The sequence below is a fragment of the Nicotiana sylvestris genome, chromosome 1, assembly GCF_000393655.2.
Source record: "Nicotiana sylvestris chromosome 1, ASM39365v2, whole genome shotgun sequence".
Taxonomy (NCBI): Eukaryota; Viridiplantae; Streptophyta; class Magnoliopsida; order Solanales; family Solanaceae; genus Nicotiana; species Nicotiana sylvestris.
The window spans coordinates 115164944-115192071 of NC_091057.1; the positions used below are offsets into that span (position 1 = coordinate 115164944).

At 37.6% G+C, this 27128-nt stretch overlaps 2 protein-coding genes across 3 annotated transcripts; both read right to left on the minus strand.

Annotated features, from left to right (window-relative positions):
* Positions 1-329: 329 nt before the first annotated feature.
* Positions 330-5426, minus strand: LOC138873578 (uncharacterized). The gene is made up of 4 exons (XM_070152050.1): positions 5105-5426; positions 4320-4850; positions 3947-4100; positions 330-471 (listed from the first exon to the last, which is right to left on the minus strand). The coding sequence occupies exons 1-4, from the start codon at positions 5424-5426 to the stop codon at positions 330-332; spliced, it is 1149 nt and encodes a 382-aa protein (XP_070008151.1).
* Positions 5427-7548: 2122 nt separating this feature from the next.
* LOC104232348 (probable helicase MAGATAMA 3) lies at positions 7549-27128 on the minus strand. Of its 2 annotated transcripts, XM_009785527.2 has the most exons (20): positions 26896-27127; positions 26623-26788; positions 25666-25793; positions 25239-25436; positions 24432-24623; positions 24158-24193; positions 23734-23822; positions 23499-23549; positions 22751-22862; positions 22563-22668; positions 18751-18848; positions 18551-18664; positions 18347-18439; positions 11474-11527; positions 10693-10751; positions 10015-10099; positions 8851-9219; positions 8602-8724; positions 8416-8505; positions 7549-8024 (listed from the first exon to the last, which is right to left on the minus strand). In XM_009785527.2, exons 1-20 carry the CDS (start codon positions 26995-26997, stop codon positions 7818-7820), a joined length of 2472 nt encoding a protein of 823 aa, XP_009783829.1. In that variant the 5' UTR covers positions 26998-27127; the 3' UTR covers positions 7549-7817. The 2 variants fall into 2 exon arrangements, with proteins under 2 accessions (XP_009783829.1, XP_009783831.1); XM_009785529.2 differs by lacking the exon at positions 25239-25436 and having other exon boundaries at positions 26896-27128.

Below are 27128 nucleotides of genomic sequence, written 5' to 3' on the forward strand. Positions count from 1 at the left end.
GTGTCATAATATAAAATACTAGGGTCAGGCTGACTAGTTGGACTTGCACCCCCGGCCGCAGCTTTCATTTGAAAAAATTTAGCTTTATCTTGAGGGTGTATCATTATGTGTCTCCTCAAACTTCTCGTCCCCCCGATCAACATAGCTAAAGGCTAACTCTTTGTCACAAGTTTTACACTTAGCTTTATTTTTTTTCTTATTTGAATAAAAAATGGTCAAACAAGAGATGTTTCGGCTCGCTTAGAAGGTTGTCGAGAAAAAGTAGGGGTAGTAACAGGGGGGTCCTCCGGGCATCATTTGGATTAGTTGGGTTAACTTGAGCAACATGACTAGTGTGTTTCATCATCCGAGTGCGTTTCATCTAAATCTATTTCCTGCTCATCTTCTTCATCTATAGTTGGATTACCATAAAGATTGTTCATATATTCATCATCTAAGCGTTCACCACCACCAACATTATGCACATATTGACTGTCCGTAAACTGTAATAAAGTATTATCACTATCAAAAATAGGAGCAGGTGGAGGGCGGGTATGGGGTTTGGGTAGGGGAGGCCGAGGAATTAGAGGAGGAATAGATTGGCTACTAGATTCACCACTCTTGGATTTTTCCTTATATTTACTAAACATTTTTTAAGGAATATGCCATCTTAATTATAATTATACAAAGTAACTAAATAAAACAAACAAAAAATATAATATTAAAACTAAAGAGTTGGAACGAGTTTACCGAATTGACGAACAACTTGTTGAAATTAATTATCGTTGAAAACTTGAAGACTTCAATTCACCAACTTCACAATTTTTGACACAAGTTGCAACAACAAAGTAACCAATTTTAGAAGAAAATTAGAGAGAGATTGATGATTTGGTGAAGAAAAATGAAAGAATGAGGGGGTATTTATAGTTGAAAATAGGGAAAAAGTGTAATTATAAAAAGTTTGGGGTTAAAACAAAGTTAGAGGGGTTAAATGGCTATTTTATAGATAGCCAACGACTATTTTGGCAGCCATAACGACTATTTTTTCAATAGCCAACGGTTAGATTTTTGAAAGAGTTTTTTTTTAAATTTAGCTATTGGGCCCGTTTAGGACAGGTTGAACCGGCCCACTTAGGAGCCGGTCCCGGGCCTAACGGGCACTTTCTTTGAATCAGCCCACATGGGCCTCAAACCCCTAGTCAAGGGCTTAAGTGGGTAGGCCCGTTTAGGCCCACTACCCATATGGGCTTGCGGGTCTGGGCCGGGTTCGGGCCTAACCGGCCCACTTGCCACCCTTAGTCGTCTAACAATAATTTTTTGTTAATTTATACTTTCAAGGTTAATACATGAGAGGATCCCAAATATTTTAGAAAATGTACTATAAAGTCTTAAAAATATTAATAAAATTTATATATTTATATGTCGATTTGGTTCGGATTTTTTTTACTCAATACCAAATTAAGTCAAATTAAACCTAATCGAATTTTTAATCGATTTGATTTGACTTTTCGATTTGGTGCGATTTTGTTCGGTTTGAACACCCCTAATCATAGGATACTCACACCAATACCACTAGATTGTAAGTTCTTAGTTTGGTGTGATTTTACATATATGTGTCATGTGTGTACTCTAGCCATTTATTACTTTCATACTCTTTAGATTACATTATTTAATTGATTTACTTTTGACATGATACGTGTTAGGCAAAAGTTTTACGAGTTTTTTTGGATATTAAATTTATACTTTTCTTCTTTATTTTGATGTTTCTCTTTTTTCTCAAAAGAAAATATGTATTACATTGGGGTAAAAAACAAAAGATAATGAAAATTGAACTTGCATCTATTTTAGTGAGAGATTTTACGGTATATATATATATATTAAAGTAATTTCACATTTAAAACGCATAACTTCTTGATAAAGAAGCATTTTAATGCCATGTTGGATTTACTCGAAAACTTCAATTATATGGAGAAGAAAAGTAAACATGAACTCTCTTTTTTATAAATGCAGACGTTTAGGCAAGGGATTTTTTCTTAATATTTAAAGAAATCGGAAAACAGATTATATGTAAAGTTGAAGTTAAAAAGTGTGTATAAAAGTCGACTTGTGTTTTAGGTTAATTTTACTTTAGAAAATTTTAAAAATGTGTGGAGTAAAATTATTAAATTATTTTATTGTTTTCTGTATCTATAAATTATTTTACAAACTTTTCATAATTGGTTGACTTGTTTATAAATAAATAAAGAAAGTTACTGTCTGCCCGAAAGTAGGCGGAGTCGTTAATTACTCTTTCCAGTCCACAATAAGTGACCAGTTTGCTTTTGGCACGCCCATTAAGAAAATACTAAATTCTATACAAAAATACTTAGTATGACTAAACTACCTTTAATTAAATATTTATGTGAGGAGTAAGAAAACTTTGTAGGGATATGTACATAAGAGTAATTTTGTAAAAGTAAATTGAATTCTTTTTTGATTATATAAATGTACACTTATTTTGGACAAAAATAAAAAAAGCAAATTGGTCATTTATTGTGAACCGAAGAGAGTAATTGCGGATAATGTATCAACTTTCAAAAAATAATTATGAGGAAAAAAATAAGAAATTAGCTGCAAAACGAGGAAAAGAGAAAAAGGCAAAAGAAAGAGAAAAGGAAAAGAAAAAATATACTATTCCTCGAAACCATTTTCTACTGTTTTAAGAGATTCGTTCGTGTCTTTTGCGAAAGCAACATTCTTCCCCGTATTATCCGACAATTAAAAACTTCTCTGGAACTAGCTGATTTTGAAGCACGAGATTAATTACTTGATTAAGTTCAAACTTCAAAATTGTATATTTATGTTAAGTGGGCGTTTGGACATAAGAATCGTGAAATTTCGAGAAAAATTAAAAAAAAAATCAAGTGAAAATGGTATTTGAAAATTAGAGTTGTGTTTGGACATGAATACAATCTGGAGCTGATTTGAATTTTTGTGAGTAGTTTGAAGTGAAATTTTGAAAAATAGTTTTTTTTGGAGTTTTTCAAATTTTTAAAAAATTCTGAAATTCAACTTCAAGTGAAATTTGAAATTTCATAACCAAACATTGACTCCGACAACAACAACAAACCCAGTAGATTCCCAAGTGGGGTCTGAGGAGGGCAGGATGTACGCAGCCTTACCTCTACGCCTGAAGGGCAGAGAGGCTATTTTCGATAGACTCTCGCCTAGAGAACAACCGAAAAAGAAAAGGTAATTGTAACTAGTAGGAACAACAACAAGATAAAATAAGGTCGAATCCAAGAATGCAGTTAAACTCTAGGTAGTAATAGTCATCTATGAATAAAAGATATCATACTAATACTAATGCTAGCGAACTGAGTAAGACAAAGAGAAATGCTCTATTAGTTTATATGAGTCCACCAAACTATAGAGTACCTGGTCCTCTATGAGTTTTCATTGAGAATACTAATTAAAACAGTAAGTAAATGAGACACGAGATTTTTATGTGGAAAAATCTCAACTCAAGGGGACAAAAACCACGACCTACACCTGTAGGCTTTCAACTTCATTAACTTGCAAACACACTATTACAAGCTACTTTGTAATGACTCTATTACAAAGACTTCAACTCAACCAACTTGTAATACATTTATCACAAGCTACTTTGTCACTCACTAGTTACAAAGACTTTAACTTATGACTAACTCTAGTCACAACAAAAACTCAGAAGGTTTATGATTTTGAGTTTCCTAAAACAAAGCTTCTAAGAAAGTAGGATAAGAGTTACAATGAAGAACAAACAACAAGATTACAACTCAACTACGAACACACATAGATTTATTGTGGAACTGATCCTTAGTGGAGTTGTCTTCTTGTTCTTGACACACTTGTGACTTCAATCCTGGATCAGATCTTTTATGCTTGAGAGAATATCACTAAATGCTCAAGTGAATATCTTGTGCCTTACACCATGTTGTTATACTACCAAAGACATCCCAAGGATGATGCCAATTCTTGGTTGGTACACGCCTCTTCCCAATGGGAAGTGATTGATGCACTATCTGCTGCATTGTCGCGTGTACAGTTGCAGGCAGTTACTTTCTGCAGTTGCTTTCCAGCTGTATAGTTGACTTGTACTTCTGTCATAGAACACCAAGGGATCAGGTCCCTGTCTTGTTCCTCTATTCTCTTTATTTGCAGCAGTTCACATTAGCTGGAGTTCAGGCTGGAATTCGTTCATTTGCAATGTGTACCAAGTGTGTCAGGTTACCTATCTGGTCCTTGATAGTAAGTTTGTTAGATCATCAAAACATATGGTAGAGACATTGAAAACCCATCACGCTCGATTGCCTACGAACCTTCTACCCTAATCTTTGACCTCCACGCCCTCCTGTCTAAGGCCATGTCCTCAGTCAGCTCCAGCTGCGCCATTTCTCGCCTAATAATCTCTTCCCAAGACTTCTTAGGCCTACCTCTACCCCTCCTGCTACCCACTGAGGCTAACCACTCGCATCTTCTAACTAGGGCTTCTATACTTCTCCTCTTAACATGCCCGAACCATCTCAACCTCGTCTCCCACATCTTATCCTTCATAGGGGTCATTCCCACTTTTCCACGAATAACTTCATTCATAATCTTATCCAACCGGGTATGCCCACACATCCAGCTCAACATCCTCATCTCATATACTTTTAGCTTCTGGATATGAGAGTTCTTGACTGGCCTACACTCTGCTCCATATAACATAGTCAGTCTACCTACAACCTTGTAGAACTTATAGTTAACTCTCAGCGGCACATTCTTATCACACAAGATACCGGAAGCGAGCCTCCACTTCATCCATCCTGCTCTGATACGATGCGTGACATCTTCATCAATCTCCCCGTTACCTTGTATTATAGATTTAAGATACTTAAAACTACCTCTCTTGGAGATGACTTGCGTATCAAGCCTCACCTACATATCCCCTTCCTGGGTATCGTTGCTGAACTTGTACTCCAAGTATTCCGTCTTGGTCCTGCTCAACTTGAAACCCTTAAACTCTAGGGTCTGCCTCCAAACCTCCAGCCTCTCGTTAACACCACTTTGCGTCTAATCAATTAAAACTATGTCATCAACAAATAACACACACCATGCACCTCACCTTGAGTATGTCTTGTCAATGCGTCCATTGCCAAGGAGAATAGGAATGGACTAAGAGTTGATCCCTGGTGCAACCCCATCATAACTGAAAAGTGTTCCGATTCTCCTCCCGCTGCCCTAACCCGAGTCTTAGTTTCATCATACATGTTCTTAATCACCCTAATGTAGGTTACTGGGATCCCTTTAGCTTCCAAGCATTGCCAGAGCACCTCTCTCGGGACTTTGTCATATGCTTTCTCTAGGTCAATGAACACCATGTGCAAGTTCTTCTTCATCTCTCTATACCGCTCTACCAATCTACTCACAATGTGAATGGCTTCCATAGTCGAACGCCCCGTCGTGAAATCGAACTGGTTCTCAGAAATGGACACACGGGTCCTCACCCTCACTTCAACTACCCTCTCCCAAACTTTCATCGTATGGCTAATTAGCACCGAAAAAACTAATTTTTTTTACGGCCAAACAAGCCCTAAGTGTTTTTCATTATCACTAAAAATAAGTTGTTTAGTGATAATCTTTAAAATTTTGAAGCATGCACAGTAAAGGGGAAGGAAACTTATTTGCATTTCTTAGGAAGAATGGTGGTCATAAGCTAGGTTGACTTACTTTTCCATTCATTGATTATGAATCATTACTCTAAAATTTAAAATATAAAATTCTAATGTTTGAATTCTGTAATTCATGTCATAAGTTGAACATCTGATAGTCCTTGTCAAGCTAGTAAAAGTTTAAACATAAAAATTTGTATATCCTTACTAATTCGTTTGTTGTATTTTATGATGAAATTTAATTATTTCTAATTTAATTTTAAATATGATATAATATTCATATATGGTTATAATAAGATGGCATTACGGATAAACTTAAGGTTTTAAAAAATAAGTAATAGGAGTACTAATTTTAGGACAATTAAAATAAAACAGATAGTATAATTCAAAATAGAATAGAGGAATTAGTATTTATTTGACGTAAATAGTGAACGGAGTGAATTGTCTAAAAACTGAGAAAGTACCACCAAAGGATGTAGTGCAATGGATGAGGCTGCTCTTCCCTTAACCAGAGGTCTCGAGTTTGAGTCCTGAATATGAAAAAATCCTTGGTAGGGAGCGCTTTCCCCGAACGGGACCTACGTGGAGCGAATCCGAATATAGTCGGACTCCAATATGAATATCGGATATCGGATTGGAAACCCAAAAAAACTGAGAAAGTGACGACAGTGGGGTTCGGACTTTACGTTTCAAACTTGGCTTCTTCTATCTGAATCTGAGTTCCATGCAAATATGCAATGTACTGGCATCTCTTTTTAGGAGTAGCTTTCTTCTTCTCTTTTCACTATTTTAGTATTTATCCACTTCTGTCGTTATCTCTGTTTTGTTTTATTTGAAAAATAGAAACAAGAAAATTAAAGTTTGCTCCCTCAATTTCAAAATCGCATCATATGTTCCCCAAAGTTTAAATGGTAGAATTCCATCACTTGCATGGTAGTATATCAAAAATTCAAATTCATGTAATTTTTTTCCTTTAATATCATTGACATTCATGTGTTTTGAACTTTCTTTATTAAAATAAATTGTGAGACATTGGTTGTCAGACAACGATACTTGTAAGAGTCAAATGGCATATACCGACTTAACGCCAAGGCTATTATGCCCAAAAGAGTAAGTTATAAAAGGATAGATTGTTTTTGTGGCGACTAATGTCGCGATTAAAGTCAAAAAGTTGCTACTAAAAGTCAGTACAGTAGTCGCAAAAAGAAGGGACGACACAGTGCCGACTTTTAGTGGCGACAATTTGACTTTTAGTGGTGACCGTCGCCACTAAAACTATTTATCCTTACATAGAACAACTCTATTGGCCACAATAGCCTAAACTTTATGCTGACTTTATTTGCCATAAATTCTTTTTCACACAACTTACCTTATTTTGTATTAGTTCAAGTCTATCTCTTATTTGCTTTAGACTTTTAATGGCGACATAGTCAACATTTACTGGCGATTAAAGTTGCTACAAATTGTAAATAATTATACGGGAAAAAAAATCAAAAAGAAATAGATTTTGGAACTATAGCTGACTTTAGTCTAAAGAAATCAAGTTGGGTCTGTACTTCTGCAATCTGTGAGTGATGTACAAGTAACTGATACTTTGTCTGGAAGTTAGCAAAGGGAGTGGAATGGGTATCTCACATCTGATTGATATTAAAAAGACCTGAAAAAAGATATTAACAAAACGAAACAATTATAGAAGATCTTGAAATATTACTTTTAGACAAGGAGTATTACTATAAATTTGTAATTCTCTGTCTACAAATCTTCCACTGTTCATATGAAGGTATTAAAGCTGCTCTGTACAGTCCAGGAGACGGAAAAGAACAGAAAAAAACATTAAACATAAGAGAAATGCTGATGATTTGATTTTACCATAATGCCAAAAATCATGGACACCAAATACAAGTAATGATCTACTATAAGATTAGCCTTACAATATGTTTTCTTCTTCTAAAAAAAAAGAATCTTACAGTTTATGTCAAGTTGTTCCAAGCTCCTAATAATCAATTGAATTCAGTCTCTACACTACAATGATTTGGACATCATCATTAATTCATTATGATTCGTAAAAATATGTTTAGTATAAATACAAATTAAGAGCCATTGGGAACAATCTTGTGGAATTCACATTGGTCAAACAATGATAACAGAAACAATTGTAGACGAACCCTAGTCCTCATCGTAGCCCCCGTCTTCTCCAGCATCACCCCAGTCATTTTCTTCCGGTTGCACTGGATCAGCTTCAACAACAGTACCATCAACGGGCACTTCAACGTCCATATCTTCTGGAGGAGCTTCAGGTTTATCATGCATAGCTTCGACTTCCATTAATGTGAGATTTTCCTGACTGAAGAATTCATCGTAGGGTTTGGAGACCTAAAACAGAAGCCAAATAAGCAAAATATGTGTTTATTGAACTGTAGAAATCAAGGATCTAGCTGAGGTGGCACAACCGGAAAATTTATAATTGTCTAAAGGTTCGAGACCAGGAAGTTCAGTAAAGGGAAAGAAACTTAAAATGTGCATCATTAATGCCTGAAGTGAAAACGAGGAAGCGAAAGAAAATTAGACAGCATAAGGATGAGACAATTATTTTCTTAGTTCACACCACATGGCTAACAAATTTACCAGACTCCTTAAAGTTTGGTTATATTTCCTGTTTTTGCTCCTAAGGAACTGGGTGTCCTTCCCCTACCTCATTTTTTGGGACAATGTCTCAATATTTCTCAACATGGAGTACTAAGATAATTATGTCAAGAGTTTATACCTTGTAGAGCGCATTTCTCTGCTCCGCGCTGTCAACTAAATTTTGCCAATGTTTGTCTCCTCTTCTTAATGTGGATGCAGAACCAACAACCTAAACACAAAATGTAGAACATTGTTTACAGAACATTAACTGACTTCTGAAAAGTAGGAGTGAATATTAGAAAACTTTCGCTTGCTAAATGAATACCAGGACAGAAGACCGTGCTCTGGTTATGCCAACATTCATTCGCCGAAAATCAGCAACAAAACCAATGCCTTTATCTTTGCTCGCTCGAACACATGAAAATATTGCAACATCCTTTTCACGTCCCTGTAGTAAAGTGAATTATTTTCTCTCTACCAAATACAGAGGAGAAGAGAAGATGCCTGAATCTTATTTAGCACTAATCAAGTGCCAAATGATGCAGGAAATCTGTCAGGAAAGTCAAAGGATTACCTGGAAACCATCAACAGTGTTGATATCAACTACTTTGTCAGACTCCACACCAAATGTTTCTCGGAATTTTTGACGCAAAAGTTTGACTTGATGCCTATATGGTGATATAATAGCTAACCGGGAACTTGATTTAAGCTCTGGATATCTGGAGACTAGTTTGTGATACATTGCAAGCACAAACTCAACCTCATCAACATTTTGCCAAGAACCACTTCCAGATGGCTGAGACTCCTTTCCCTCGTGAATGTCAAAAAAGCAAAAAGGTCCAAAGCAACGGTATTTGTGCCAGGAGCGCCTTGTCTGTTCTTCAACATCAGGTCCATCTTCTAGAGCCTCCTTGTAAAATTCTCTGGAAGGGAAGTTCCTTATCTGCAATTTGTAATTTGATACTACTATATTAATATATTTCAAAAATAGAGATCATTTTGAACTTCCTGCCACGGGCCTATTAAACCCAACATCGCATTTGAAGTTACAGTAATATTTTGTTTTTTTAGCGATCTGTTCCACATTGTGCGAGACTCGCAACTACCATCTATCTATGAATTCTCAAGCCTCACTTTGTCATTTTCAAATCTTATTATCTAAAGATAAGCAATGAGGACGCATGATTCATAGGTTAAACACAGATGATATTGAATGCAGACATCGCTGATCACCAAATTTAGATTGAAAGACAAACTTCAAGTTATTCCTCTCAGATCTATTTACCAACTACACAGTCAATCCCTAGTTGCTAGAAGCCTACTTCTGATTTTGATTTCCTTTCTTCTTACTATCTTCTGTTCTTTAGTTCTCTTTATCAGCCAAATTCTTTCTTTTGCTTTTCTTTTGATGCTTTAGCATTTGATCTTTCTTTGAGTTATCAGTCGAAGCTCAGCATTTCTCATGCTTTTTTAAATATGATGCAATGCAGCAGTAAACAAAATCACTATCTCTGCTGAATGTTACTTAAGAGACCGAGTCTCTAAAACTATTTTCTATCAAATGGGCTTAGGTCAGTGGCAATAGTATATTATTTGCTGTTAGTAAAAGGAACAAAGACCTAAAAGTATCTAGAGCATCCAGAGACATGTCTGCACATTGAACATATGGGATTGATGTCTCAGCAGTTGCATAAAAATGTGACAGTTTATAATGTCATATAAGAGAATGATAGCAAACCTCTGGATGCATGCGATATTGAGTCTTCAGCATCTGCACTGGATATCCACCCCTCTGAAGTCTCTCAAATAAGCTGATGCAATATCTATCAATACCACGTCCAAGGAGGAAAGATGAAATTAGAGAAACAAGAATTAGGGTTTCTAAGGACTTTATTGATAACTTGGAACAGTCAGATCTTTTCTCGAAAAAGGAAAAAAAAAAAGGATGTCTCGATTTTCGTTTCTACTATAAGGCTGAAATTTGCACTCTAGATATTTTATTTTTCATACAGAGACTGTAGATACAAAAAACACAAACAAGTTCCATAGTAAAGAATAAATTTATCTTTTTCAAGAAAGTTTGTAATGAAAAAGAGAAGGCAGTTAGAAATAGGAAACCAAGTAGGAAAATCTAAAGCAGAGTTAGAGGACGGTGAGATGTGGACTGGAGGAGATTGGCAGGTCAGAGGATACATATCCCTGGTGAAGGCCTGGAGGTAAAAGCCTGGAGAGTCGAGGGATGGTTTTCATGGTGGCTGAATGAATTATTCTTGGTCCTCGAAAACAGCTCTAGTTTCGACATGATGGCAGCAGAAAGTTACAAGAACTTGTTTACTTGTTTCTCAAAAGTGTTGGAAACATAAATACTTCTGTTTCATGCTCTTTTATTTATAGAATGTAGACGCAGTTGCTTTACCCAAAATTTCCAGCAATAGGTGAGATCACAGTGGCTGGCAGTTGAACTGGATCACCAACCTGTTAAAATGAGAAGGAAGAAAAGTTTTAAATGTTTCCCAACATGATTAAATTTCATATCAAAGGGAAATGAAAGAATGCTGCTTTCAAAATTCTCTTCAGCACAGAGCACATCAAACACAGATATTTCATTATATCAACATTGCATTTAAAGAGCTTACCTACATAATCAGAATTCAGAATTGTTCATATGTAGCAAGGAAACTTTGGCCCGCAAATAGTTCATGTTTTTTTAACAGAAAAATGGTTACTAATGTATAATAGAAGAATTTAAAAGTTCTAATACACATAATAAGTAGTTTTCTTATGTCTATGGCAACAGTTAAAATATTTTATGTCCTATAGACTGACATTTTTTGGGGGCTTATACCATAGTTTTACTTCCCAACACATGAACTGGTTCAAGTACTGTTGAAATACTTTTCAGTAGTATGGAGAGACAAGGTTCACTCTTAATATAAATGAAGGACAATATAGGAAATATGAATTCTTAGCTATCATGACACAGAAAGTACATAATATGCTGGGACATCCCACAAGAGAGAAGTGGATAAAACGGTTGAGAGACTAATATCATTCATGTCAAATCAACGGAGTTGATTTAATACCAGAAGAAAAGAACAGACATCACCCTGGGAAGTATGCCCAAATCTTCCAGCTCAAGGAATTATATTATAAGAAAATTGAGGGAAAAAATTACATATTTGCATCAATATCCATACCAGGAATACTTGTTTGCACCCGTTGGACAACGGGACAAGTGTTGATGGTTCCACCTGTTTAACAGTGACGTTAAGGGTTAGCGGCTAGATATTACAAGAAAATTCTAGAAGCTCGGTAAATTTGGTGAGGGAATCCAGTTATTTCACATACAACAGTACAAGGCGACTCAACAAATAGTATTACTAAAGAAAATTCATAAATCACACTTCATGTCAGGAACATGATTGTCAAGGCTCCTTTTATTGGCTTTTTATCTTTCTTTTTTTAAGAATAACGTAAAGGAAAAAGGAATGCTCTCAGCGCACGATAAGCCAAGGCAGGCTAACGTGCACCACTGATGGCTAGGAGACGTAAACAAGCAGCTCCGGCGACCGCTGCTACAACGCCGGTGAACTTGATGATGCAGACTATCACTCCGTTAACAATTGGAAGTTTCTTACCAGCTGGATTCCAACCAATCGAGGAGGAAAGTGAGCTAAATGAAGCGGAAGAGAGAAAAAGTAACCAATGGAACAGTAAAATTGAAAATCAAACAAAGGAAGCTCAGAAGGGTAAAGATCAGCTGCCAATAAGTCCGAAACGACTACAGTTCTCTGAGGCTGGATCTTCAAAGCAAACTCCAGATCCAGATCTCGAAGCAAATGCAGAGATAGGGGTGGAGAAGACAGTGCATGCAAAGGAGCTTCGACAACAAAATCGAAACTCTCAGATGGGGATGAGATTGGAATATGTTCCACCAAGTCACAGGGATGGCAAAGTGGTCATTCAAATAGAGGAAGATGATGTGAGTGAGCTGAAGGACTATTGGAAAACTGCTCTAATTGGCTATGTTCTGGGAGATGCTCCGTATGAGAAGTCTATGGTGAGTTATATAGAAACAGTTTGGGATTTTGTATCTAAACCCCAAATTCTATATCACCATGATGGCTATTATGTTTTTCGATTCACAACTGTGGAGGATAGAGATACAGTTGTTCAAGCAGGGCCATATACATATCACAACAAGCCACTTATCTTACAGAATTGGGAGAGAGATTTCCATTTTGATCATAAATGTATCACTACTATTCCTCTATGGATTCACTTTCCTAGTTTATCGGCTGGGTATTGGACTGCTGATGCTTTAAGTAAGGTTGCTAGTGCTGTTGGTATGCCAATGTACACAGACAAGTACACAGCTGAATTGAACAAAATCTCTTATGCAAGAATGTTAGTGAAAGTAGACATAACAAAGCCATTGGTAGAGAATATTGAAATTATGACTCCCAATGGTATAAAACAACAGGAAATTATATATGAATGGAAGCCAAAATTCTGCAATGAATGTTTGCATTTTGGACATGATGTGTTTGAATGCTGGAAGCAAAGTAAGAAGGAAGAAGATGCTGAATTCAAAGCCCCTAAGAGAAGAAATAGAGGCAGAAGGAGGAAAATTGTTCAGGAATGGAAGCCAAAGGATCAGCAAGAACAGGGAGAGAGGAATGGTGAGGTGACTGAAATTCAACCTCCAATAGATGTAGACAAAGGGAAGCAAGCTGATACAGATCAAAGCAGAAGGATAATGCACAAAGATGATGGCACTGAAAGACAGCATACTTCAATAGATCAGCAGGGTGAAATTGTTGAATCTAGCAATGCTACTAGATTCAGAGTATTGGAGGAATATGGACAAACATCTGCACAGGGAGGGGGTTTGAATCCAGACCCCAGACAATACCCACCATGATCATTAGTACTTGGAACATAAGAGGGCTGAACAAGCCCTATAAGCAGAAAGAATTGAAAAACTTTCTGCAGAAGAATAAAATAGACATTTTAGGATGTCTGGAAACTAGAGTCAAAGAAAAGAAAGCAAAAAAGATCCTGTATAAAGTAGCAAAGGATTGGGGATACTGCTGCAACTATACAAAGGCTGAGAATGGTAGAATTTGCGTACTGTGGAAGACCAATCTTTCAGCCAACATTGTTCAAGTTCATGAACAATTCATTCACTGCAAAGTGAGTGATTCAGTAACAGGATACCAGATTATGTTGACAGCAGTGTATGCTAGAAACAAACTGCAGGAAAGAACAAGTTTATGGTGTGATTTACAACTGGTAGGGGGACAGGTTCAAATTCCCTGGCTCATAAGTGGTGACTTCAATAATGTCCTAACCACTGACGACAGATTAGGACAACCAGTCACTATGAATGAGGTGAAAGAATTCAAGGATTGTATTGACTCTATGCAATTGACCCCATTGAAGACAAAAGGTTGTTTCTATACTTGGTGCAATAAGCAGCATGCATATGACAGAGTATACAGTAAGATCGGGCCTTTGGGAACTTTGAATGGATCAAGGAATATGGGCATGTGGAAGCTGATTGCCTAGAACCTGGGGTGTCAGATCATTCACCTATAGTGGTCCAAATATGGAAAAGGAAGAATATATACCCCAAACCATTCAAGTTGTATATGGTAACAATGGAACACAAGGAATTCCAACAGTATGTAAACAGAAGCTGAGAAATGACCCTATGGACAGCATATGGCAGAAGTTACAAAAACTGAAAGCTGAGGCAAAAGGATTAAACAGGGAGATGGCAAGCTATGAAAAAAGATTGAATCAAATAAGGCAGCAGCTGGAATATAATCAGATTAATCTGAAGCTTGACCCTTTCAATCAGGATCTGATTGAGAAGGAAAAGCAGACCTTGCAGGAACTAGAGAAATGGAGTATAATAGAAGAAAGAATTCTGAAACAGAAGGCAAGAGTAAACTGGATAGATTATGGGGACTCAAATTCCAAATACTTCTATGCACATTTGAAGATCAGAGCAAGTAAAAACTCAATTACTACTGTGTACAATGATATGGGAGCTAGAGTTACAGAAGCTCAAGCTGTAGAAAAAGAATTCACTACCTTTTTCAAGCAGCTGATGGGAACTGACACTGGGATTAAACCATGTCCTAATACCAAATTCATCAAAGCAGGAGTGTGCTTGTCATTGGAACAACAACAGGAACTAATAAAAGAAGTAACTTGTGAAGAGATTGATGAAGCAGTGAAAGATATGCCAAATGATAAAGCCCCTGGAGTTGATGGATTTCCAATAGAGTTCTTTAAAAGGCACTGGGAAGAAGTGAGACAGGATGTATATGATGTTGTACTGTTCTTCTTTCAAACAAGCAAGATGAAGCAAGCATGGAATTGCACAGCCATAACATTGATTCCAAAAGCTCCTGCACCTACAACTGTGAAAGACTATAGACCTATTGCTTGTTGTACTACTGTCTACAAAATCATTGCCAAGATTCTGACTAAAAGGATCAAAAAGGTAATTGAAGGTATCATTGGGAAAGCACAGTCTACATTCATAGAAAGGAGGAGCATTGTGGATAATATACTGTTTAGCCATGAGTTGTTCAATGGGTACAGTAGGAAAGGCTTATCTCCAAGATGTGTACTCAAGGTTGACTTAAGGAAAGCATATGATTCTTTGGACTGGCAGTTCCTAAGATACATGCTCACAGATCTTGGCTTCCCTCAGAAATTCATAGTATGGATAATGGAGTGTGTGACAACAGTGTCCTATTCTCTAGTACTGAATGGAAGATTTACTAGACTTTTCCCTGCAAAGAGAGGTATAAGACAAGGAGATCCAATGTCTCCTTACCTCTTTGTGATTGCAATGGAGTACTTGCAGAGGGAGATGAATCAACTTGCTATGCAGAAGGAATTCAAATTTCATCCAAAGTGCAAGAAGCTGGGAGTGACACATATTTGTTTTGATGACGATTTGCTAATGTTTTGCAGGGGTGACACACAATCAGTTACTATAATGCAGGAGACCTTTAAGAGGTTCTCCAATGCATCAGGATTACAGGCAAGTGCAGAAAAGAGTTCTATTTATATTGCTGGTGTAGCACAGCATATAAAGGAACAACTGATTGAGCGTACAGGATATGAAAAGGGTAGTATACCTTTTAAATATCTGGGAGTTCCACTGTCTGCAAGAAAACTGAATATTCATCAATGTTTGCCTCTGATTGAAAAGATTACAGAGAGAGTCAGATGCTGGTCAGCTAGGATGCTTTCATACTCAAGTAGAGTCCAGCTCATAAAATCAGTGTTATTTGGAATACAGATGTATTGGGCTCAAATTTTCTTACTGCCAAAGAAAATCATGAAGATGATACAGACTATATGGAGAACCTTCTTATGGACTGGCTCAACTGATTACTCCAGGAAAGCACTGATTGCATGGGATAGAATATGTCAACCTAAAGCTACTGGTGGTTTGAATGTGATTAATATGAAGATATGGAACAAAGCAGCTCTATTAAAGCATGGCTATGAAAAAGGATACTTTGTGGATTAAATAGGCTCACATCTACTACATAAAAAACAGGCCTATTGATGAGGTAAACACACCTAAAACAGCAGCATGGGTGGTGAGGAAGATCATAGAGGCAAAGGGTGAAGTACAGAAACTGAGGTCAGTTCAAAACAACCTCATTGACACACTAGACAACTTTGTGAAGCATGGCAAATTTCAAATACATAAAGCATATGTCCAGCTGCAGCCTCAATTCCCCAAAGTAGACTGGAAGAGTATTCATCTACATGCACAGATCCATCCTAGGTTCAAGTTCCATCTATGGTTGACTATCCATCAAAGAATAGCAACTGTGGATAGACTTGCCAAGTTTGGAATTCAAGTTCAGCAAGAATGTGTATTCTGTGCAGACTGTGGAAACATTTGATCACCTATACTTTGGTTGTCCAAGTACAAGTAAGCTATGGGAAAGAGTATTGATTTGGATGGGCAATGCGAGACAGATAGGAAGCTGGCAGCATGAATTGAAATGGATAAGTAGTATGGCAAAGAGGAAAGATTGCAGGGCAGAAATGATCACAGCACTGTTTGCAATGGTGGTTTACTGCATCTGGGGTGAAAGGAATTCGATGAGATTTAGCAAAGGAAGTCACAGCATAGAAGAACTTTGCAAGGAAATTGCAGTACATATACACATACAAGGAAGGAAGAAGATCAAATGACGAGCAGAATTGGAAAATTTAAAAAATACTCCTTAGTATAGTACTGTGTAATTAAGTTCAGTATTGTATAGGTTTACTTTGTAACAGGGAATTGGAGATTAATGGTCAGCATTAATCTGGGATTGTAAAGCTACTTTTTGATGAAATAAAAGCAAAATTTTGTCAAAAAAAACATGATTGTCAAGGAGTTTGAAGAGTTGGTTTAACTTATATACTAGTAGTATATTAGGAGATATTTTTTCAGTAGGCGGAACACTAGAATATATTTTTTGATAAGTGGTATCTTACTACACATTAATTATTGAAGTTCCGTGTAAAGTCTTTTACATTAAGGAAAAAACACACGGATAGTTTAAAATTGACTGACTGAATTTGCACTCTTGAAACTTATTAGTGGTATACGGATTATCAATACTCGTCTGTCTCCATTTGGGTACATTCCAGAAAGGGAATTTTGTAATGGTCACTGTCTTCTCTATTTGATTGGCATTATTCCTAACTGAAAAATAAGTCATTTAACCCCATATGGAGGCACTTCGCAACTTACCTCCCTGTAGTATGATAATAAGTGTACCACCTTCCTACTTCTCCTAAACTGGCATTCTACTGACCGCAGTACCTCCCTCTAAAAGTGCGTCGGAGTCAAAGCAAGTAACAATGCTTCATACCACATTTCCCCCCTAAAGTAGGACTGTAAATCCCTATTTTTCCCTTAACAAGTGCAATATTTCCACTCTATAAGGTATGGACCACTTGAACAACTTCCGTTAAATTCAACTTAGATTCCTAAGGTAAAAACTGTTGATGCATTTCTCCATAAGATTAGGACCAGAAAAGCAAAATCCCCATTTAACGTGAACTGCACTTTTTTCATTTCATAAGATTAGACCATTTAAGCATATTTGTTTGAAGTTTTAGCATGATCCAATGAACTCCTCCATAAGATTAGGACCAAATGCATACAAATGCACTGTTGGATTATTTTTCAATAATTTACAATTTGGTACTAGCACTTTGCTTGTGAAGACTATGATACTTCTAATGGGTTTTATTTTGTTTTTAAAGCTTTTAATTCCAAAAAGGGTCATATCTGATGTGTTAAAAGATATGTGCAACTTTATTCTGTAGTTTTTCATATCACAGATGCCTACTAACTATTTTGTCGGATTGTTTTACAAGGAAAAAAAAATTAAGATTGGACTTTTACGGACTGGCCAAAAAAACACAGCATGGAATGGGTTGAAATGGGGATTTTGGGTTTGTTATTTCAAAGGGTGAACCTGGACATGACCATCCCTTTTCATGTGCAGTTCTGATTATTTTTCATGGAACAATTACATGAATTTTCTTGTGAAGGATTGGCAGTGAGATTCAAGGGCCTCTACCTGATTTGGTACTATATCAAATTATATAACAATTGACCACCTCATCTAACAGCATAATCGGTTAGAAAGAGAACATCGTTAAAATTATGTTAAATGTCACGTGAAGTTGCAAATTGAGTACTACTACTGGCATTTGAATTTGGCAGCATGATAATTCTGTCACCCACCCAACCCAACCCAAAGCTGCAAAAAGTCAATTTCATCATTTCCATTAAGGTTATAAAAAGAGAGTATATTTCCAAACTGAAACTTTTTCAGGGAGGGAGGGAGGAGTGGGCTTGGAAGATAACACGGCTGTGACGAACAAAGTTGCAAATGCAAAAAGGTAAAGTACATGAATATTCAAAGCATTACTAGCTAACTATACCAAATGAAGAAGAACAACAACTGACAATGACAGGTAGCATTAATTCTATTCAAGGTCATAGAGGACAAAGTACTTACAGCTTGAGCAGCTTCATCTATTATAACAACATCAAAACCACGATTCAATTTACTGAAAACAGGGGAAGCGCTGAAGCTGAGAGTAGAGAACACCTGCACATCATAGGTTAGTCATTGACTGGCTTGGGGTAGTTATAGAAAGAGGGTCCAACTGACATTGAGTGGACTTTTGTTAGCTATAGAAAGAGGGTCCAACTGGCATACAATTACAGCCTCATCCAGAATAGAACCACGAATGCTGTCTTTATCTTTCAGCGGCCCTCCTTGCTTCTGCCTATCACCAGTTTGTGAGTCCATGCCTGATAGTCTTTGTTCCACCTACATATACATAAACCTACCAGGTAAACATCCATATTTGGCACTGAGATCTCTAGAATAATGAGAAACGAGTGCAAGGAACAGACGAGGTAATCCATGGAGACCGCCTGCACAGAATGATGCGCTTTAAGACCAATTCGTACTATTTTAGGACTGTATGCACGGTCGTTTTCATCCCGGATACCTGAAATTGATAATAAATTTTACAAGGACCTGAAAGCAATAAACATAAATGCAATTTTTGCAGCAAAAGAAATTCCATATCTCCAAGTACAAGGTTGTCCATGATTTCCTTTCGTAAGACCATAAAATGTGGCCATAGAGCTTTAGCGCTGATTTCATAGGTTAAAGAAACATATACATCATAAGTAGAAATCTTTTTTTTTTTTTTTGGGGGGGAGGGGGGGGGTGATAAATACATACAGAAGTAAAATCTATTGAGAAGACGCAGAGCATGTCATATTTTTTTAAACGCTCATAGCATATCTCATCAACTATAACCTCATGTTATCTGTTCGAAGTCACTTTTTAAGTTGGAATAAAAATCATCATACGTATAGAATTACTTTTTGTGAGTCTTCCAATCCTACAAGATCATAGGCAATGAAGCTTGTTGATACTACAGAGGGTTTTGTTTGTGTCGCTGATCTCTTCCCAGCCCTTGCAAAGATTCTCTAATGCTCAAGGGTTTACTTCGACAGGCTGCAACTTCTTCACCTTATTGCAACTCTGAGCCTGAGAAAAGAAGTAGATTCCCTTTCAGGTTTTCCCACGTTTACGCCTATTACCTTAAAGTGCAAGCTTCTTCTACCTATATACTGATGGTTTTGAAACAACCTCCAAGAACACAAACTACTGCATAATACTATGGGAAGTCTTCCCTGCACTTGGCTCAAAACTTCTGTTTAAAATCCTATGCTTCGGCCGCCAATACTCGCATGCTGGTAGGATAACAGTTCTATTACTCATTACACATCATAATTTATGAAGAGAAACCAGAAGATAAACTTGACATCTATTCATTACCTTAAAAGTTATTGCTGGTGATATCGCCAGCACAGGGTAGAAAGTTGCCACATTTTGCTCTGAGTTATACTTTACTTATGAGAAGATGAGCAAAAGGTAAATTTAGCATCTAAATTCATTACCTTGAACAACAATCTGTTTGGGTAATACAGCTCAAGGTAGAGAGTTCCTACAAGTTTACTGATGACTGCATTCCCTAGGGTAATCTACGGCTGGTTAAGCAAATATAAAAATACCAATATTTCCTATAGCACTCACCGAATTTATTATCACAGTGTTGTACGTAATATCTATTTCATTTCACAAGTGAAACCGATACCAAAAGCTTAAAAGTAACTGATATAACATCAAAGAACTGCTTACCTTCTTCGCGTAATTTTCAGAACAGTGTTAATTTCACATTGTAAAAGTTCCAAAGGAGCAGAAACTTGTAGGAACTCTCTACGGTCTCGACGGGGCGTCTCTGGCGGGCACAAAGGAGACTGGTGGTGGAATGAAGTGGTCCAAGGTAAAGTGGAAGCGAAGAAGGCGGCGTACCTGAAGTTAGTGGGGAGCATAGGTGAGGAGGAGAGACGAGCGTGCATGGAGAGGTATAAGGTAGCTAGGAAGGAAGCTAAGCTGACAGTCACGAAGGCTAAGACTGCGGCTTATGGTCGTATGTACGAAGAACAGGGGAAAAAGGCGGGGAGAAGAAGTTATTCAGGCTGGCCAAGTTGAGAGAGAGGAAGGCTCGGGATTTGGACAAGTGAGATGCATCAAGGACAACGATGGTAGAGTATTGATGGAAGATTCCCAGATTAAGAGGAGATGACAGACTTACTTTCATAAATTGCTGAATGAAGAAGGGGATCGGGATATTGTGCTATGTGAATTGGAGCGTTCCGAGATTCACCGTGACTTTGGGTACTTCAGGCGCATCAAGGTTGAGGAGGTCGTGGGAGCTATGAGTAAGATGAGCAGGGGTAACGCGACTGGGCCTGACGAGATTCCGATGGAATTTTGGAAGTGTGTGGAGAGCAGGTTTGGAGTGGTTGACTGGGTTGTTCAATGTTATTTTTAAGGCGAACAGGATGCCGGATGAGTGGAGTGGAGTACGGGGGTTCCATTGTATAAGAACAAAGGTGATATCCAGAGTTGTAACAATTATAGGGGTATCAAATTACTGAGTCATACCATGAAAGTGTGGGAGCGGGTGGTTGAAGCGAGGGTGAGGAGTCGGTGTCTGTATCCGACTACCAGTTCGGGTTCATGCCGGGTCGTTCTACTACAGAAGCTATACACCTTGTTAGGCGGTTGGTGGAATAGTACAGAGATAGGAAGAAGGACCTACACATGGTGTTTATTGACCTAGAGAAAGCGTATGACAAGGTTCCTAGAGAAGTTCTCTGGAGATGCTTGGAGGCAAAAGGTGTGTCGGTTCTCTACATTATGGCGATTAAGGACATGTATGATGGGGCTAAGACTCGGGTAAGGACCGTAAGAGGCGACTTTGAGCATTTTCCGGTTGTTATGGGGTTACACCAAGGCTCTGCGCTCAGTCCGTTCTTATTCGCCCTAGTGATGGACGCGTTAACACACCATATTCAAGGGGAGGTGCCATGGTGCATGTTATTCGCCGATGACATAGTTCTGATTGATGAGTCGCGAGCCGATATTAACGAGAGGCTGGAGGTTTGGAGACAGACTCTTGAGTCTAAGGGTTTCAAGCTGAGTAGGACGAAGACAGAATAACTGGAGTGTAAGTTCAGCGCTGAGCCGGGGAAGTGGGCGTGGATGTAAGGCTTGACTCACATGTCATCCCAAGTAGAGGCAGCTTCAAGTACCTTGGGTCGGTTATCCAGGGGGAGGGGAGATCAACGAGGATGTCACACACCGTATTGGGGTAGGATGGATGAAGTGGAGGTTAGCATCTGGAGTCCTGTGTGACAAGCGAGTGCTACCGATACTCAAAGGTAAGCTCTATAAAGCGGTGGTTAGGCCGGCCATGATGTACGGGGCTGAGTGTTGGCCTGTTAAGAAATCACATGTCCAGAAGATGAAAGTGGCAGAAATGAGGATGTTGAGGTGGATGTGCAGGCATACTAGGATGGATAAGATTAGGAATGATGATATTCGGGAGAAGCAGCGCGTGACTCCCATTGATGACAAGATGCGGGAAGCGAGGCTCAGATGGTTCAGGCATGTACAAAGGAGAAGCCCAGATGCTCCGGTAAGGAAGTGTGAGCGGCTGGTTGTGGAGGCACGAGAAGAGGTAGAGGGCGGCCTAAGAAGTATCGGGGAGAGGTGATCACGCAGGACATGGCGAGGCTTCAGATTTTCGAGGACATGGCACTTGATAAGAAGATGTGGAAGTTGAGTATTAGGGTTGTGGGTTAGGAGGTAGTTGAGTCTTGCCTTACTTCGTACCGTTGTTAGACTAGTCTGGTAGGGTTTTTGTCTAAGATAGCTAGTGGCAATGTCGTGTCTTACTATTTCGCTTTTCAGTGCCGGACCTATTTACTAGCTATCGCTTTTGCTTTGCATCTTTCTTCTGGATTTCATGTTGTTCCTATTTTTCCTATGATTTCTGTGGTGATACTGATATTGTCTCCTTTTGTCTTTTTGTCCTCTTGAGCTGAGGGTCTTTCGGAAACAGCCTCTCTGCCCCTTCGGGATAGGGGTAAGGTCTGCGTACACACTACCCTCCCCAGACCCCACTAATGGAATTTCACGGGGTCGTTGTTGTTGTTGTAAATTTCACATTGTAAAAGTTCAAAAGGAGCAGAAAAGTGTCCTATATTTTTGTATATTCAGAAATGTATTCATACACAACATAGCAAACAACACCACAACTTGTGGCAAAGAAGAAATCTAGACATAACAAAGAGCATACCTGTGTTTAGAATGCGCAAAACAATCTCGTCGAGAGCAGAATTTGACGGAGCACAAACAAGAACACGAACACGATACTTTCGACTGGAATTAACTACTTCCGGTTTCTAGAAAGACAGATTAGTGTAAGAGGCATAAAATTAAAGTTTCTCAGAACTTAGCATTACCATGGACAACATCAAAACATACCAACTCATTGCCAGATGTAGGGAAAAATCCATCATCCCCATCTATAGGCATTTCTTGATCTAGAGGATTAATCCCAGCTAACCATGGAGATGCTTTTCCCCAGTGATTGTATCTGCAAAGTTCAAACATTTTACCCCATGAGATATTCAAAAGAAACAAGGTCTAAAAGAGATTTAAAAAAAAGAATTTTTCACACAATTCTAAATGTCGAATTTATAAAAATTATGCATGTATCTAGAAGAAGCATTGGCAAAATAGGGGAGATAAGGTGGTCAACAGCCAAAAACCATACACATAATAATTGTATAGATCACTCTGCAAATAAAATCCAACAAGAATACACCACCATCCACCCCGCTTCTCCATCCATCCATCCAGAAAGAAGATGCTGGATCTTCACAATAATCAGTTAACAAGTGCATATATATTTAACTTCATCTCCACTGTCAAAGATCTTGCTTCCTAAATATGGTGGCACAACATGGAAAACAAAATATCGACACATAGTTTCTACACTCTCATTTTATGATCCTTAAGGTTTATAAAGTTCATGAAGATTTATCTTCAGATTTTCAACTTGAACCTTTCATCATGTAGTCAGCTTATAAGGCAGCATATACATGTATGTACGCCTGGTAAAAGAATATGTAGATACATCAATGCATGCTGCTTTTTTCTTTTTTTTAATAAGTACATCATACCCACATTCATAAATATTAACAGGATTTCACATGATTTGTAGACATACTTGTCTGCCATGGATAATTCTGGTCCACGTTTTACAACACTCAAATTCCCCCTGCATAAATTCAGTATATAAAAGAAAATGTGTTACCCTTTTGATTAGGAAAAAACTTTTGCATTATATACAGATAACAGAATAAAGGAATGCTTTCTGTTGAATGCAATATGCCATAGCAACCACCAGAAATTTTTTCTAATATGAATTCACCTAAAGCAACTAAGAAAATTAAGCAGGATACCTGTTGGAGTGTACTCTGGCAGGAGTTGCATGCAAAATGGCACTGAGAAGCCCAAGGATAGTTTGTGTTTTTCCAGTCCCTGGTGGACCCTAGAGTAATGAACTTTGTTAAATACATAACTCTATTAAAGTTCCAGCTTTGTGGTTAGAAGCATCAATGATACAAGATTAACTTGAATCTGAAGCATTGCCTTACTAATATTTATACACTAGTCTCTTCTGTAGGAATTTCGATACATTAAAGGTATCAGACTGTATTTTTCATGGAATAAAATAAGATACACAACTGAACACTGATCATCTCCACTTGTCATGGCATTCCAAGATACATTCATTCATAAATCCCAAAGATAGTACACTTGAAAGAGCATAAGAGATGGCATGTTTAATTTACACAACCTAGAGAATAAATGGATAAGTCAAACCTGTATTAACACAAAAGTTTTCCGTGAAAGCCCTGCCTGCAGCAAATGAGAAAAGGATATGCTAAGTTTTACATAACATAAAAACTACTCATAGGTCGAGGCCGGGGGGGGGGGGAGGGAGCAGAAGCAGCGAGTTGGTATAGATGGCATATATACATTGACACACATATATATATATATATGTGCTATTGCAAAATCAAAATATTAGAAAGGTGCTTACTGCATATACTTAAGATGAGATAAGAATAATTATAAAGTTGTTTTAGAAACTCACATTAATAGCATCAAGCTGAGACTTGTTGTGATTGCTTTCAAGAAAATCCTTCAAGGGTCTGGATATTTTCCAGGCATGATCCTCTGTAGTATGATTGCTTTCAGCTGCTGATAGTATCAAATCCTTGAATGGGAGGGAGCTAACTGACCGCAGAGCAACATATTCACGGGCTATAGTTGATAAACTGCATATCTGCAAAGTGAAGCATATATAGTGAAAAGGAAAACAGTTTCACGAGAGTATATGAAACTTTAATTTCATCTTTAAATTCAAATAACTAGACCAATATTAATGTGACTTGCAACTGGTATTTTTTTTTTCCACTCAGCAATATTAACATTGAGGCAGACCAATAAAATAGACCCTCAAAAAACTTCGCTGCAAATCATCTGAATTCTGCTGATTGCCTGGAAATTGCAGGAGAATTGGTATATCTCTACCATGACTAACTTACCAAGGTCTCGCTAACACAAACAATTATCAGTTGCTGAATATCACCTTAAGAAACATAGAGCATATCTACTGCAACTTAACGAGGTTTTCGTACATAAAGAACCAAAATCATGCATAAATTTCCACCAGTGAACTTTTGAATTTGGTTTAGCTCAATATACAAGTTTGATATCTCATACACAGGCTGAACAACTCGTTTCTTCATAATGGAGCATTATCCAGAAAGTATAATAAACTGAGCCCACACTTTACATATTCTCCACATGCATGAACACGTAAGTTAGAATCACAACGAAATCAAATATATTGGAACACCTGAAGTTCGACAAGAATTTAAAAGTTAGGCCGGGATACCTTAAGAACATGCAAAAGCTTCGCATTTTCTGTAACAAGAGGACGCATATTCAAAAGCCTTGGGCAAGCTTCAGTCTCCTCTGTACTCAATTGTTTGACCTCTCCACTCAGGTACATCCTAAGTCTTATTTTGTCTGGTCGACGATCCTCAACTAATGCAAATGCATATGCAGTTGGAAGTCTCTTACCCTCCCCAAACTGCAAATATTTCACCACAGGCGCCCAAATTTCTAAGAAATTTTTTAACTTCGGACTATCAAGAAACTTCAGAAAGAAAATGATGACATATGGAAACCGCATTATGATGCTTGTATTCACAATTTAAGTGGGATAGCATTGAGGAACCCAAATTTTTTAACACATATGTTCAGACTCCTTACAAAGTGACAAGTGAAAAGCATACACAAAGTTAACAGAAACCGGGTACCTCTTTATTTGAAAGTAACAACAGATCATTTTGTGATATTGATTCAGCATCACCGGATGAAATCATTGGAAAGTGAAATCCATCAATCTCACTACACCCGACAGTTACTGCTTTCATCCATTGCGTGTCTACAATACCCAAGAACAAATATGCTAAGTACATGAAAACAGAGTCAACCAAATAAAATGATACAAAATGGAACTTGAAGACATACCAATGTAAGCTTTGAAGACTCATAAAACATGTATACATGCATAAATGTGCAATCTGAATTATGAATATGAAAATGCACTTTAGGTGATATATTGTCAAAATTCTAGTCCGCCCTCAAGTTTTAAAGACAAAAGACTAATAGTACTAGTTGTCTCTTGAGTCCTTATCGCTGTAGTAATTGCAAAAATAAAAATCCAATAACATCTGCATAAGTTCTTGGATCAACAAGTGCAGAGGGTGTTCCTTTCTTTCATCTAGTAACACCTGTACAAGGCTGCCCAAGAATGAAGAACAAGAAGAAAATCTACAAGTGTGCCTCAATCCCTGGTTAGTTGGGGTCACCTATATGAAATTTGGACCCTTTCATTACAATGCTCAATAACCTGAACATGGCAAATTACTCGGAATGTTCAAAATTTCCGAGATATAGTTCTTGTCCATCCCAAATTAGTATGAGATTGAGGTTTTATTTTATGGTGCTGACACAGCAACTTGTGTTAATATGACTAATAGCTAACCAAAAATTAGCTCGACGACACAAATAAAGATAGAATTTTTAACTGAATAAGAAGGGGGAATTCAAAGAAGAAAACCATAATGCAATTATCGCTTACTATACGCTCGATACTATTTTTTTTTTCTTTTGATAAAATCTCAAACATCCTATATTACCTTTCTCAAAGAAAAAATCTCAAATATATTAACAATGTGGGGAAGATGGATAAATAACAAGAACAATGCTACCTTCTTCATCATCTTTTTTCCCTTGGACGATTTGAGCTTTGACCTCTTCAAAAAGAAGAGGCTCGAATGTTGCAATATAATCTTCAACATCTTTGTACGAATTCTTAGCTTTTTTCAGTCCAGTAGTAGTGTCATCATCCCCTTTATCCTTTTTGTGATTCTTTCTCTAAATAAATTGAAATACATAATGAAATATATATATTAACACCCACTTATACAGAGAGGGGTAGAAGTAGGGGAATTAAGAGATACAGTAAAAGATTGTGAAATTACATCGGATTCTTTGAGGAGACGAAGATAATCCCAGCTTAGAATGATTTTGTAGAAGCGGAGACTGCAAGCTTCTTCATCCAGCTTGTTCTTGTCCACCGCCATTTGTGAATGAGAAAGGTAATTGCTCTTCCTATGGGTTTAGGGAAGACAGAGCAGTAGAGTATCGCAGGGTTTTAGAGGAAAGGTGGAGCTATGGGTGTTCCTAAAAACCGAGAAAAGGACCAAATCCAAAA

Bases quoted from the DNA above. Each gene is read 5' to 3' on its own strand.
- LOC138873578 (XM_070152050.1), bottom strand. From the start codon at position 5,426: ATGGAAGCCATTCACATTGTGAGTAGATTGGTAGAGCGGTATAGAGAG. The intron at 4,851-5,104 runs GTGAGGTGCATG...CTATAATACAAG, and splicing joins ATTGACAAGACATACTCAAG to GTAACGGGGAGATTGATGAA. The intron at 472-3,946 runs GTAGTATAACAA...GTTTACGGACAG, and splicing joins TCATCCTTGGGATGTCTTTG to TCAATATGTGCATAATGTTG.
- LOC104232348 (XM_009785527.2), bottom strand. From the start codon at position 26,997: ATGGCGGTGGACAAGAACAAGCTGGATGAAGAAGCTTGCAGTCTCCGC. The intron at 23,823-24,157 runs GTTTGACTTATC...TCATTACTCTAG, and splicing joins AAACTTTTGTGTTAATACAG to GGTCCACCAGGGACTGGAAA. The intron at 8,506-8,601 runs GTATTCATTTAG...TTTTGTGTTTAG, and splicing joins GAGCACGGTCTTCTGTCCTG to GTTGTTGGTTCTGCATCCAC.